This window comes from Panthera tigris, chromosome B1, assembly GCF_018350195.1.
Source record: "Panthera tigris isolate Pti1 chromosome B1, P.tigris_Pti1_mat1.1, whole genome shotgun sequence".
Lineage (NCBI taxonomy): Eukaryota > Metazoa > Chordata > Mammalia > Carnivora > Felidae > Panthera > Panthera tigris.
The window spans coordinates 39297709-39312843 of NC_056663.1; the positions used below are offsets into that span (position 1 = coordinate 39297709).

A 15135-nucleotide genomic window follows, 5' to 3' on the forward strand; every position below is an offset into this window, starting at 1 on the left:
TCCCAGTATGCTCAAATGCTTAATATTATAATCATCGTTGGGAAATTTTATTTAAAATGGCTGGAAATACCAGGATATGATTATTCCAATGACCTGGTTAGCAAAATGGGTGAGTTATAGAGCATCAATTTTCAGAGAATTTTAATTGTCTCTCTTGATTAATATTAAAACTAGACTAAATATTTTATAATGATTGAGAAAGTGCTTCATGAATTTATGGTATGTTCATTCATGCACCAAATATTTATTGAACCTTACTAAGTGCCAGTCACTGTTCTGTTTGCTGAGGGCTCAGCTATCAGTGAATTAAGCTGACATAGTCTTTGCCTTCATTATTCTGACCTTTTATCCATTAAGGAATACCATGGATTTAAGAGGTGTAAGAACAGGATGGCTAAACACTTAATCTAGTAATTTTTTTTCAAAAGGAAACTCTTGGTTTTAGCCTGTTAATTCATCATTTTAATCTTTACCATAAAAATTGAATGCTAAAAATCTTATGTTTATTGGAGTTTTCTGGTTTATTTGCAGTTAATAAATTGCATAGCCATACTTTTAAACAGAGTATTAAGTTAAAAGACAGAACGAACTGTTTTTCAAATGAGCTTTTTTAAATGTTTATTTATTTATTTTGAGAGAGAGAGAGAGGACATGTGCATATATGCATGAGTTTGGGAGGGTCAGAGAGAGAAGGAGAGAGAGAGAATCCCAAGCAGGCTCCATACTGTCAGCACGGAGCCTGATGTGGAACTTGATCCCATGAACTATGAGATCGTGACCTGAGCCAAAATCAAGAGTAGGTCGTACAACTGACTGAGCTACCCAGGCACCCCTCAAATCAGTTTTAAAAGTGAATATAATTAGAATAATTCTCATGGGACACATAGTCTCTGGGGGAAATATGATTTGTAATCATGTAATACAGATGTTGCTACAGTATCTTTTGATAATCCAATTGCTTATATAGATTTGAATTGCCATACTTCTAAATTTAACAGTAATTTGTATACACAACAGACACACACACACACACACACACACACACGCACGCACACACACACGCACTACCCTTTGGTCAATACAGATGCTCTCCACTCCCAGATCTGGTTGGGCCTGCACTGACTAGAAGGGACCATTCTGACTCAGTGTCTGCAGGAAGTCTACTACCTTCTGATGCCATTGGCTTTCAAGTTTTCACTTTATTTTGTGGAGTCATATTCTGTGGCAGTTTTTATTTTTAAATAAAGGGGATATGAAGCAGGTAAGATTGCTTTAACTGTGCCCATAGAGTTTCAGCAGCTGCAGAAGCCTCTGTAATGTAGCAAATGGGAAGAGGGTGCTGTGGCTTGTAGGCATGAGAACAAGCACACATTCTCTCTGGGACACCCCGCGGAAAGACTGAGCTGTAGACATCGAGAGGACATGGTTTCAATCTCTGATTTCCTACCTATTAACATGTCACCTTACCTCTTTTGTAAAGGGACAGTACCTGCTTTGATTCTCTTATAGGATTGATAATGAAGGTCAAATGATGTATCGGACTTGAAAGTGCTTTGAAAGCAAAAATTATGCAGGTATGGGTAGTTTTCCTCTCTTTCTAATAATAGGAATAATTAAAAAGTATATTCCCTGGAACATAGCATCATATGGAAGCTGCAGAGGGGGCATGGTGCCTTCTCCAAGAAGCCTCTTCATCTTCACTCTGGGAATGTTGAGTGGCAACAGCATTCCTGAGATTGTCTCCATCTGGTATTAACATCATAAATAGTCACTTTTGAGCCAATAATCTGGTTGTTTTTTAATAAAGGAAATCTTGGATCATACTGTTTTCAGTCTACTATACTGAACTTGTATTTCATGTATTTGTAGAATGGGTAAGTGTATCTGAATGAACCCATTCTATACAAGTCCTCATTAGTTCTTCATATTATTTTAGCACTTTGGAATAATGGCAAATCTTGGTTCACCTTGAAAACTAGAATTTTTATATGTGGTTCTTGGTATATGTGAAGAGTTTTTAGAGTTTACCATATATTTTAGACTTATAGAAGTACTTCAGTAGAAGTATCAGGTAGTTATTAACTGGGTGGTTATTAAACTAATTGAAATTATTTATGCTCTGACTCCTCTGCTCAAGAACCAACTCAGAGCTTTGGTATACTGAGAACAGAACCTAAAACTTGTGACAAAGAAAGGATGTCAAATCTGATGGCACCAGCAGATGGTGCTGATGGTCACATTATCCCTTCAGTTCCGGTCCATTTCATTGTCTGGCTCATTTGTCTGTGCTTAGTTTTGAATTATCTTTTTTTTTTTTTTTTTTTTTTTTTTTTTTTTTAACATTTATTCATTTTTGGGAGACAGAGAGAGAGAGACAGACCATGAGTGGGGAGGGCAGAGAGAGAGAGGGAGACACAGAATCTGAAGCAGGCTCCATGCTCCAAGCTGTCAGCACAAAGCCTGACGTGAGGCTCGAACTCAGGAACTGTGAGATCATGGCCTGAGCTGAAGTTGGACGCTCAGCTGACTGAGCCACCCAGGTGCTCCCAATTTTGAATTATCTTAAGAGTATTAATAACCCCATCATTTCTGAGAAGTGCAAAAGCAGTGAGAATGTTGAAATGCTGGTGTCGGGGAAGGATTTCCTCTGCCCTTCGAGGTCCTTCTGGCCAGAATAAGAATCAAAGTGACACGAGACAGACTAACAGGAGAAAATCAAATTTAATTTCCTATGTATGAGAAACCCACACAGATGTGAAAATTCTGAAGACAGTCAAGCAAAATGTGGTGTATATATCATTCTGAACTAAGGAGAAAGGGGCTCTAGGGGTCTGGGACTTCCTGCAATTCACAGGATGATAAAAAAGAGTAAATGTTTGGTAAAAACAAATGTTTTCTGGGCCACTCAGAAAGAATGAGACACAGAGGACATTGATCAAACAGGCTCTGCTAGATTCCTCTCTCTCTGCTATACCTAGTTCATAGTGTCATGGAGTTATCTCTAGTGACAGCTCTCTTCCTGGAGCAAGACCTCTATCTAAATTCTTTTAAGTAGTTGAGGTGGGAAGGTAACGAGCTTTTCCTGAATCTGCTGGGTTTTGATTGCTTTTAACTCAAAAATTACCTTCATGCCAATGTAGTCCATCTTGGGGTGGTCTGCCCTTGGTGGTAGATAGATAATATAGGAAAAAAGATAATAAAAAAAGCAAGTGGTAAGGAAACAATGCTGTATGTGCATATAAGATGAATCATTCAATTGAGCAAATAATTCTAAGGGACAAAGAATAACTCACACAGTGTGCTTCAAGTGCCATGCAGATGACAGTAATTGGCAAGTGATGGGGGAAAAAGGTTTGACAAAGTAGAATATATGTTAGAAGAGACCTGTCCAAGCCCTGTTAGCCTGAAGCTAATTCAGGAAACAACTGAGAGTCTGCGAGCTTAAAGGCTGAGGGTGGATGAGTGCTGGTGACAAATCCCCAGTCCAAAGCTCTGCTGGCTGCCTAGGTCCAGGTCCTGCTACAGACTAGTGGCTGGTTCCATAGCTAGAACCTGAGTACAGTGCTTGAGCAGACAAGGGAGGGTGGTTACCAATCTCCTAATTTTCTTTTTCTTTAAAGTTTTTTTCTTCAATTTATTTATTTATTTTGAAAGAGAGAGAAAGAGCCTGAGTGGGGGAAGGACAGAGAGAGAATCCCAAGCAGGCTCCGCACTGTCAATGCATAGCCTGATACAGGGCTCAAACCCACAAAACATGAGATCATGACCTGAGCCAAAGTTGGATGCTTTACTGACTGAGCTACCCAGGTGCCCCCCTCCTAATTTTCAACATAGAAGAAACTGATCCTTTTTGCAAAATGATGTCCCACGGATCTTATATCATTAAATAAAGGGAGAGGGAGAGTGGGCCTGTTTTTAAAGCTCACATTCCTTATGGTGGAAATTTATTCAGAGACTACAAATTCAAGTTCTTCAAAGTCATGTTGGACTTTTCAACAGACATGTATAAAATCTGTTAAAACAGTTCTAACCTGTTCACAGATAGGGAACTGGCTACTATACTATTCTGTTTTAGATGCAGAGCAGTTATGTATCCTTTTATAATATTAAAATAAAAATGAGATAGAATATGGTAGGTAGCAATTGTGAAACCTATAGGAGTCATTATTTTGCCAAGTAATAAGCATAAAGAAACATTTTGACCTACAACTCATTTCCTATCATTGCAATGTTGACATAGTGGGAAAAGTATAAACTCTGGCACTACCCAGCTGTATGATGCCAGAAAGCTGTACAACTCCTCTGAGATTCAGTTTCTTCCTCTGATAGTTGGGTATTGTGTTGTCCATACATCATAGGTGCTTGAGGAATAAAAATAATACTAAGTTACTAACACAGTGCCTGGTCATAATGCGCCTTTAATGACTAGTAGCCTTCAGTGGAATTAGCATTAATAGCACTCTCCATGACTAGTAAAAAAACTCAACAGAGGGCTTGAAGAGTGCCACTACCAATTGCCATGGCCAGTTTTATTAACTAAAATAGACTAAACTTTTATAACAAATAGACCAACAAAGCAATAGGCAAAACACAACAGGAGTTCATCTTTCTCACTTAGAACTTCAAAGAATGGTTCTGGTTCAGGAGGCCCAGGTCCACAGAGTCACTCAGGGACTGAAGGTGTAGTAGCATGACTGTGATCACCATTTCAGCCCAAAGGAAGGGGGAAGTGGGAAGTGGAGAGGAATGGGTGAAGGAGGTTTTAAGGACTTGAATAGGAGTGGCAAATACCAGGTATCACAAATTGGAAATAACTTATTCCCATGGGCACACCTAACTGCTAGGGCAGCTGGGAAAAGCAATGTAGGTACTGTGAGATAAGGGATAAAACTGAGGTAGTCACACTGGTTTATTACATGACATGGTAATGACCCTAAAGTATCTTATGCTCCACACTGAATCTCGGTACCAACCTTTTTCTGAAAATTTACTGACAATTTCTGATCGATACCAAAATTCAGGAGTGAGTCCTCAGGCACAGGGCACATAAATCATGGTGATATGGGTTGCGAGAGGCTCATGTGACTTTTCATACTGGGACTTGGCCCAGACTCTGCATCAGGCCGGGGCAGGGGGACAGGGGCCTGTGTAACTGACCTGGCCTTAAGAGACACTCCGTGTGATATGCCAGCTCAGTCACAATGCCAGAGCAGTTGGCATGTGGCAGGCAGGAGTGACACCAGGGAATCTGGGCAATGGATCTGGGAACCACATTGGCAGGAGTTGCCTCTTGGGAAATCCATCCAGAGCAGCATAAAGCCAGATACTGGGCTGGGTAACAGGGGTGGGAGAGGTGGGGAGGGGAGGAGAGTGATCAGACAGAGAAAGTGGCCAGGGCTCCCAAGCACCAAACTGATATTCTAGTCATGCCTCCAGTCCTAGACAGGGAGCAAGGCATATGCAGTTAAATGTCAGAGATGAAGCATTTCTCTGGTCTGAACTAAAACAGGGGATGACGTAGAGCAGGGATTAAGAGAAGAAGATAATTTAAATTAAGGAGTAATGGTGATGTCTAGAAGTCATTCTGGAGCCCTGGGGCCAGCTGGGAACAAAAAAGAGAAACCCACTTGTCATGACCAAAACACCAGCTCCAGAGTCTTGAGCAATAATCCCCTACTGAGTAGGGAGGCTGAGGTCTCCCGTACCTACTGCCTCAGTCATTATGGACTCAGGGACTTTGGTGGTGGAAAGCTTTGGTACATACATCTATGGGAGTGGGGCAGGTTAGGGAACATTGAAACAAAGGAAGCATTAACAGATTATCTACTGAAACTGCACTGTAGTTCTAAATGGTATAAAAAACATGTTTCATTTAATTTTTAGTCATTCTCCAGTTCCTCAAGAAATATTCAACAAATGTTGGCAGATTCTATCAATCGTATGAAGGCATATGGATTTCACCAGGTAAAGACTTACATTCTGTCTTCAGGGGGCTAAATGTATAGCCATGTCCACTAATGTTTCACAAATGGATATATTAGTCTCATGCAGAAATGAAAGCAGCAAAATGTGAAATCTGTCTTAAAAAGCTTGTGAGCATAGCTATTCATCTTTACCTGTTTATCTGGAGGTTGGAAAAGTCTTGAGTATCATGGAAAGAACAGATGCCAAGAAATATCTGCTAAACTCCTCATGGAAGATCTAAACAGAGACAACACCAGAGAGCGATAAATGAAGCATTTAACTTGGCAGAAATGGTGAATTCAGATTAAGTTCCTAATGTGTTCATTGGTTCTGTGAACCTGTCCCTTCAGGATGAGCAGCCTCTTGTGCCGTCCATGCCCACTGTGCCAGGAGCTCCTTTAGGCACTCAGACCTCTCACACATCCACCCAGACGTGGGATTCTTCCTACAGGCCAAGCCTGTTTCCTCCATCATGCTAGATTGTCATTGTATCATACATTTTTCACAATAAATGGGGCATAGGCTGGCAGTTGGAAACCATGGTAGGATTTGACCCGCAGTAAGTTTGAAAACATAGCATAAGATAGGAGGCTGTAAAGAGAAGGTTCTGAGTGACCACAGGCCTGAGATGGGGTCATGGTGAAGGCCCACATTCTAGTAGATTCTAGCAGATCTAGTAGATCTCTAGTAGAGGTCAATTCCCTGACTGGTCTGCAGGGACATGCATGAACTGAGATAGCTCCTGTGGAGACTTCAAGAAGCCATGAACTTTTGTGGTATAGTCCTGGTGTGCATACTGCTGATATAATATAGGCCATTCCAGAGCATCTAAAGGAAAATTTCAGTTACACTGCCCAGATTACATTGCTTCATTTCAAATGATAGCAAGAAAGACAAAGGGTCTGTGTATTTATTCAACCAATTTCTGCTGAGTTTCTCCTCTGTGGTAGGCACTGTTACAGGCTTTGGAAACACAGTGAAAAAATAGATAAAATCCCTACCCTCAGGAAGCTTATATTCTGGATGTGGAGACAGACAACAAACACATCTATGAAGTCAGATGGTCGTAAGTTCTATGGGGGAAAATGATGCAGGATAAGGGAGCTGAGGAAGGCTGGGAGGGTGGGAATTGGTTTTTTATAGAGGTAGTCAGAGAAGGCTACTCTGTAAAGGTGCTATTGGTGGAGACCTGAAGGAATGAGGGAAGGGGCCATGTGGATGACTGGGGTAAAGTATGTTCCCAGCAGAGGGAACAGCGAGTATAAAGGCACAAAGGCAAGAGCTCGCTTGACATGGTCAAAGAGATCAGTGCTGAGAAATCATGTAGACCCTTGTAAGGAATTTGGTATCTTGGTGTTATTTCAAGCCACGATGAAAAATGAGATCATCTAGAGAGTGAGTTTAGATGGAAAAGAGAAGTGGTCTGAGGTCTAAGGTACATCAGTGTTTAGACTGGGCCTGAAATATCTTGTCTCCAAAATAAGGGAAATGGACTAGATCAGTGGTTCTCGAACATTTTAAGATGTAAGTTATTCGTTTTCACACCCTCTCAGGAGAACACCTAGAGCCATGGGCCGATACATCCCCTCTCTAACTTAAGAAATTATCTGGGAATTCAAGAGAGTGAATGAGCAGAAAGATCACTTACCAAGCTTCTCTGTAGAACAAAGGTAATAAAACAGAGCCTTCCCACTTTAAAGGCAATGGAGAGGCTCTCTGAGGAAACTTGTGGAGAGTATTTCCATTAACAGGCTGGGATGAGAGACTTTCTGTGGGAGACGTTTTGACATCAAACTGCCTGTCCTCATGTTTAAACCTCAGTCCGTGGGCGTATGGACCAGTGTTCAGCCTCAGCCCTGCTGTTCCTTCACTCCTCAGCCTCTATCTTGATTTTCCCATGCTTGGCTCACCATCCCCATCCTGGGCCTACATGTTTCCAGCAAACACTTCTAAAAAGGAAATGATGGTTTGGCTTGGTTTTCTAAATAGATGAAGTAGGAAGTAAGGATCAACTTGTAACTGTTAGGCGCCCCTAACAGTCATTTAAAACACCAGAAGCTGCTTTTTGTCTGTTTGTTTTAGTTTTTATAATATTGGCAAACTGCAGAGGCTTAGCTCTAGGCAGGAAATGAAAGTAAGAAAAAAAGTGAAAATAATAAATACACAAAAGTTTTGTTACATCTTGTGGTGCCTGGGTGACTCAATCAATTAAGCATCTGACTCAATTTTGCTCAGGTCATGATCTCACCGTTTCTGGGATCAAGCCGCATATGGGGCTCCACACTGACAGTGTGGAACCTGCTTAGGATTCTTTCTCTCCCCCTGTCCCTCTCCTGTTTGCTTGCACAGACACACTCTCTCTCTCCAAAAAAAGAAAGAAAGAAAGAAAAAGAAAGAAAGAAAGAAAGAAAGAAAGAAAGAAAGAAAGAAAGAAAGAAAGAAAGAAAAAAGTTACATCTGAAGTGAAATATAGTGTATGAATTATCACCTATATTAACTGTGATTTATGACTTCCCACAGTGATTGAAAACAAGTTCTGTGACATCAAGGTTTATATTTTAGTTGGGGTGAAATAACTTAACAGAAAGTCTTTATCTTTCTATAGAGAAAAAGAAAAAAAAAAACTATCATTTTTGTGCTGGAGAACAAAGCATGATCTGTCTTTTCTGACCCTCTCAGCTTATTTCATTATTTAGGTGACCAAGGCTCTTATTTAGTTGACCAAGTGCTAAATTCAGTTTTCTTGTAGGCACTCAGGAGGCAGTTCCCAAATAAACAAAGTACTTTTTAGGTCTAAGTGATTAGGCATATTAGTTTCTCTTTAGTTAAAAACGAGTTCCTTCAGTGTACTGGTGCATAGAGCTGTCCACTTCACAATGGCTAATGTCATATTTTTATGTTATGTGTATTTTGCCACAATTTTTAAAAAGGTTACAATGGTAATTTTTATATTATGTATATTTTACAATAAACAAAAGCAAATTCCCTTTTTAAGGAAGACTTGTGTTTCTTATTTTATGTTTTCTCAAAGATGATGCTTTGTAAAAATATTTTTCTGCTTTTTTTAAATACAAAAAAATATTCCTTTTTGGGTCACCTAAAATCATGTGTAAATACCACATTTTTAGACACACTGGTGCGAGGGCACATGGAGATACAGCTAAGATTGCTGTAGAAATGTACTGTTACTTTTATGGAACCTGTCAGATACTAGAGTGTTTACATTGGTGCCATGAAACAGTATTTACACACTACTTCAGGGAATTCAACTTAAAACAGAGAAGTGCTGTGTTTGAGGAAAATGGATATTTATTGAGTTCTTACTGTGTTACACACTATGGGAGACACTTTTTAAATATTATTTAACCCTCAGTATAACCCTATGAAATATTTTGAATTCTCTTTTTTTTTAGTTTATTTTTGAAAGAGAGAGAACTCAAGTGGGGGAGGGGCAGAGAGAGAGGGAGACACGGAATTGGAAGCAGAGGCCAAGCTCTGAGCTGTCAGTACAGAACCTGACGCAGGGCTCAAACCCTTGAACCGCGAGATCATGACCTAAGCTAAAGTCAGATGTTTAACCAACTGAACCACCCAGGTGCCCCAAAATATTTTTAATTTTCTAATTATACTTAGGGGAAGACAGCCTAAGGGAGGTTTGGTAAGGGGCCATGCAGTTGTACAGCTAGGTGGCAGTAGAGTCAGCTTCAGGTATCACTGACTGCAAGCTTTTCCTGCACAACAAATTGCCTAGCCAGGGGCCGCAAGGGAGTTAAACAGAAACCAACCTGAGTCCCCTCCCCATCCCTGTACCCCCTTCCTCCCTCCCCTCCTCCACCTCTCCTCCTCACAGAAGACTGCCAGTCATTAGTGTTTGTTTCTGTTGTTGTTGTTGTTTTAACAGAAGAAAGAATCCATGAAGAAAACACAAGATGAGGAACTAAAACAAATAGATGGGGAGAAAACCAAGCAGATTTATAAAAGCTGGAAAGAAGATTCAGAGTGGCAGGCATCTTGTGAGTACCTCAGGGCCTCCATAACACTTTAGACTCTCCAGGCCAATTCCTTCTCTTAATAAACGATCAAACTAGGAAGCACTTAAAATAGTTGTTGAGAGAATTATTACTAAGTTGTTACAGAAAGGTTTATGAGTCTCTTTTTGAACAGTAGTAGAAAGGTTTTCCATTCATCTTTGTACCATCACAGCTGTCGTATCTATTTGATGGAATGGTATATAGCTATGAAAAAACATGTTTTAGAAGAGTGTTTAATGAATTTGGGATATGTTTATATCTTTTTTTTACTTGGAGAAGAAAAAATATTACAAAACAGTATGAAAAACATCCTTTGTTTGTTTGTTTGTTTGTTTTTAAGTAGGCCTCACATCCAGCATACAACCCAACATGGGGCTTGAACTCACAACCCTGAAACCATAACCTGAGCTGAGATCAAGAGTCAGACACTTAACTGACTGAGCCATCCAGGTGTCCCAAAATATCCCAATTTTAAAATGCTCGAGTATATGAAGTAAAAGAACTGGAAGGTTATTAACATGTCGACATTAGTTTTTTTGGAGAGGTGGGATCTGAGATTTGTTTGAATTTTTGTTCTTGTTATTCTGTATTTTTCTAAATTTCAACGTTGAACTCAACTTGGTAATAGAAGAACCCAGGAATAATCAATTGGATATATCAGCATCCCTCCCATGCCTGTCACCTAACCCTGACTCCTTTTAGAGGTGGCACCACCAAAGATAGACCTCCTTAGGAAGAGCTCAGTGCAGGTGAAGACAGAGCAGAGCCTGCTCAGGGATGCTAGGGGAAAATGTTTGTTTGAAACAGCTGACCCAGAAAAAGGCTTACCTACCAGGTCATCCCTAGAGACCACTTGAGGGAGAGAACAGGAGTGGCAATGTTTGCAGGATGTGGAGAATACTGTGTTCAGTTCCATAACAGTGAATACCATTAACATGACAGTTTTTGTGAAATGAAAACATTTGCAAGATCCAATCACTTCTATGCAGTGAAATTCTAGCGTAATGGAACATTTTTGGCATCTCTTTAAAGTCGAACCTAACAGGGTTTGACCAATAATGGCTGAAGTGCAAATACACACAATAAAAATTAGTCTTAACATCCTGCATTGGAGTCCTTTACCACTGTGTTGTCAAAACAAAAGCAAAACAAAACAACAAACCTTCTGCTTTACAAAGCAACATTAAAAGGTGACTTTGGGATGCTTTTATGTGTATCAACACATTCTCTGTGGTGAGAATCACTTTATTTTATTTTTTTTGTTCTGGCAGGCCGATTTACATTTGGTTCAGTTCTCTGTGGACTGAGGAGTGGACATCACCACTCTTTCATCCTGTCCACAGCCAGGAGCCACGGCACTGAGGAGTTCCTCATAGTCTGCTCTTTGCTGGTGACATCCTGAGCTGCGTGTGTGAGGGATGTGACATCACCTCTTTTATTCAAAGACCCCCTGTCAGTTGGAATTCTCACTTGGTCTGTGACTCACCACTTGGTCTTGCCAACTGCAGGAAATTCTGAAACATGTACCCATGGTTCTCCATTTCTATCTCCTCTTTTCCTCCTCCTCTTCCTTCTCCCTCTTAGAAAGTCCTAAAACTCCCAGAGAAAGATAGGAAGTCTGCTGTGAACATTGGGCAGTTGTGAATGTGCAAGCCTGAACTATGTGAGTCATAGGTGTTGACACTGATTGTTCATTGTCATCATCAGATGACAGAATCTGCTGGGATGGGAGACTGCTCTCTCCACCAGCTGAGTCTTCTCACCATCTCTGTTGGCTGACCAGGGGCTTTCTCAACACCTCCCCCCTCCCCGCCTTGTTTTCCTAGTGCGAAAATCCAAAGCAGCTGATGAGAAGAGACGCTCTTTGGCTAAACAAGCGCGGGAAGACTACAAGAGGTTATCACTAGCGGCTGAAAAAGGAAGAAGTGGTGAGGGACCACAAAGTCCCCCAAGCATTCCACAGAAACCAAAAAGACCTCCGCTTCCACCCAAGCCTCAGTTCCTAACCCCAGCGGGATACCCTCGAAAGCCTCTTAGGTAAGAAGCCACACAGATGGCTTTAAGCATAACGGTGGAAACTGGCTGATTAAAGACAAACTGCATGATGAGCCATGGGGAGTGAAGGACCAGCTGGCTGCCTGTGAAATTAAATTCAGCCTCCCCTCCAAGCCTGTCTTCCTGAGATACCTGGTCTGGATTCGTCTCATTCTTATCTATAAAATGTCCACAGTTGTTGTAATTAAGATATCCAGTAACTTAGGATGCACATCGAGTTCAGTGCCTTCCTATGCTACTATCGCACCCCCACCCCCTTGGGCTGAAGGGGAGCCAATGAGGGGAGAAGCAGAAACAACAGGGGTTTCACCAGTGCTCAGTATTGCTCTTAGTAGGAAACAATATCAAAGTAGGAATCTAATGGCTTGCTGACTTTCATGGCTTCAGTAGAGTTATGTTTTCATTGCTCAGGATTAAAGGTTTGATGGTAATCCTTGTTCTGGGATACAGAGCCAAGCTCATATGTTGAGATTTTGGAACTGTTCCTTTGTTGAATGAAAACTTTTTTGGTCATAACAGTGCCTTTGCCTCCAAGGCTATGGGAAATTAGAACAATTTGTTTTGTAAAATCCCTGAAGAAAAATACAATGATATCATAGCAGAAACCCCTTTCCTTTATGTTACTTAACTGATTATAAAATTATTTTCTCCTGGATATTATATGATTATTTTCGTATTCTAATATGTAGAAAGGTGATAGTTAAAATATACCAGAGAAATCAAATAGTGATTGAGTGAAACAGAACTGTCTGAAAGCCTTGCCTTCTGAAATAAAAACTAAAAATACTCGGTTACAAGCATGGAGAAATAAAAAGCAAACAAATCTCTCTTTGCTTGGAGACAGTAGTTATCTTCAGGGCTTTTCCTAAGGGAGATTATGACCTCAGAGGAAATAGGAAGGTGAACCTTTTCCTCTACTATAATTATTTCTACTTACTCAACTAAAAGGTTCCGTTTTGTGACTTGGGGACCCGAACTAAATGATCATGTCTACAAAGTGACAGTTTGGGGAATCATTTTTTTTTCTTATGGACAAAAACCCAAGAAAGGCAATCAGAAACAGGTATCCTCAAACTTCTGTGACCAGGTCACAAAGGTGTGAGATCCTGCACAGGGTCCTTTCCAGTGCTCAGGCTTGTCTGTGTATTGACCACAGATCCCCAGCAGGGCTGTTTGTGGACCTACCACTGTTCTCCAGGCTCTTTTGAGGGTGGGACTGTGCCTTGAAATATGTCCTAACCCACAGTATTTTCAGAGCACAGTGTATGCGATTGACAGCAATGAAGGTGGCCTTTAATAAGGGTAATTCTTGTTTTGAGCTGTGCTCAGTTAACTCATTTTTCCAACTTAATACACTTGCATGAAATGCTTCTTGTGAGGCAGCCAGAATGGATGGGTTTTGGGCTGGGACAACAGTGATGACTGAGGTCAGCTAGGAACCAGCCCAAGAAAAGACAGAGATTGGCTGTCCTCAGATGTTTTGCTTAATCTCCATAGAGTTCCCAAAGAAAAAGAACCTAATTTGAAAGCTAATTAGAGCACTCATCATGTAATCTTATGTGTGTGCAGTGTCTGATACCCAAAAAAGTCAACTATTATAGGCTACTTTCTCCAAAATGCTGTTTATGTATATATATGGATATGTACCTGCATATATGTACATCTAACATATATGTCACATGTAACTCACAGTGACATGTGTTACCATAAAACGCATAAAGAGCCATACATTAATTTACATGACAGGCATCCCAGTAGTTCATCCAAACTCCTCATTGTTTTCACACTGAATTCTGCTCAAAATTAGTGGGCTGTGGTGTGAGACTTGGAAATATGTTTATTACATTGCAATGTTACTTTTGTAATGGAAATTGACTTACATCCCAGAATTTAAGTTCTGCTACTGAATATATTTCAAAATGATTCTGCTGCTTGTATCTTTTTTTTTCTTTTACCAATCTTCATACATTTTTCTTTCTTTTTACTTTATAATTCTGAGGCTATCTTTAGCAGAACCAAACTTCTTCAAAGTGTGGGAGAGAAGAAAGCAGGTCGGGGAGATGGAAACAGAAAGAAGAGAAAGTTTAATAATGAAAATGTTAGGAAGGAAATTTATTTTATTGCATTTGATTTCTTTTGTTTGCAAGGACATGGCCCAAGGAAAGTAGTGCTGGGGTGTATTTCACTTTTTAGTGCTTATTTTCTCAAATTTTAACTGGGAGTTAATGGAGCTTTTATTCACATTAAAAATGAATTAAATCTCTGTTTTAACACAGCAGTTGCTCAGAGCCATGACTAGCCCCACAGGACCAGAAGGACAAGTGACAGATTTATGTTCCTTCCTATTTTTTTAAAATGTTATTTTTGAGAGCACAAGTTGGGGAAGGGCAGAGAGAGGGGGACAGAGGATTTGAAGTGGGGTCCGTGCTGACAGCATCGAGCCCGATGTGGGGCTTGAACTCACATTGTGACCTGGGCCGAAGTCAGATGCTCAACCGACTAACCTACCCAGGTTCCCCTCTTTCCTATTTCTTGACTAGCCCTCAAGAAATTGTATGATGGCAGTAATTAGGGGTATAACCTCCCCTTAGCTCAGCCCATGTAATTAGATTTTCAAATATATATAATATATACATGATTATATATATATATATAGGGTATGTATGAGTTCTAAAGGCATTGTTTTCAAATTAGTTAAATCTAACTTGAAAAACATTTTCTAAATAACAGAAATCAGGGAGTGACGAGGATGGCATCCAGCTCTGCCCAAGAGGAAATCATTCGGTGGTTTAAAGAGGAGCAGCTACCTCTGCGAGCAGGCTACCAGAAAGCCTCAGATGCCGTAGCTCCCTGGTTCCATGGTGAGTACAGAGGTTCCCTCAATGGAACCTCATCTGGTGATGCACAGAGCTATGCTAATCCACCAGGAGGGCAAAAAGAATAAAGGCGTCCTTTTATTTGTGCTGCCCAAGAAGAGCCTTTGAAATTATTTTCACAAGGAGTTTTTCAAAGGTTTCTCAGTGGGTTGCAAACTCATGATGAAGTTAGAAAACAGTGAGTGGTTGTGGTCTCTGCATGTACTGTG

General features: G+C 40.5%; 1 protein-coding gene across 8 annotated transcripts in view; it reads left to right on the forward strand.

Moving 5' to 3' along the window:
• The window catches only part of SH2D4A (SH2 domain containing 4A), a 59386-nt gene that overhangs the window by 25031 nt on the left and 19220 nt on the right, over positions 1 to 15135 (forward strand). For 7 of the 8 annotated variants that reach the window (XR_006216624.1, XM_042983318.1, XM_042983317.1 and 4 more), the window contains 4 exons: positions 5884 to 5964; positions 9866 to 9977; positions 11822 to 12032; positions 14781 to 14911. Coding sequence is in view for 7 of the 8 variants with exons in the window: in XM_042983318.1 (XP_042839252.1) it covers positions 5884 to 5964; positions 9866 to 9977; positions 11822 to 12032; positions 14781 to 14911 (535 nt within the window). In the remaining variant the exon portion in view is untranslated. The remainder of the gene's footprint in view (positions 1 to 5883; positions 5965 to 9865; positions 9978 to 11821; positions 12033 to 14780; positions 14912 to 15135) is intronic. The other variant, XM_042983321.1, reaches the window with a different exon arrangement.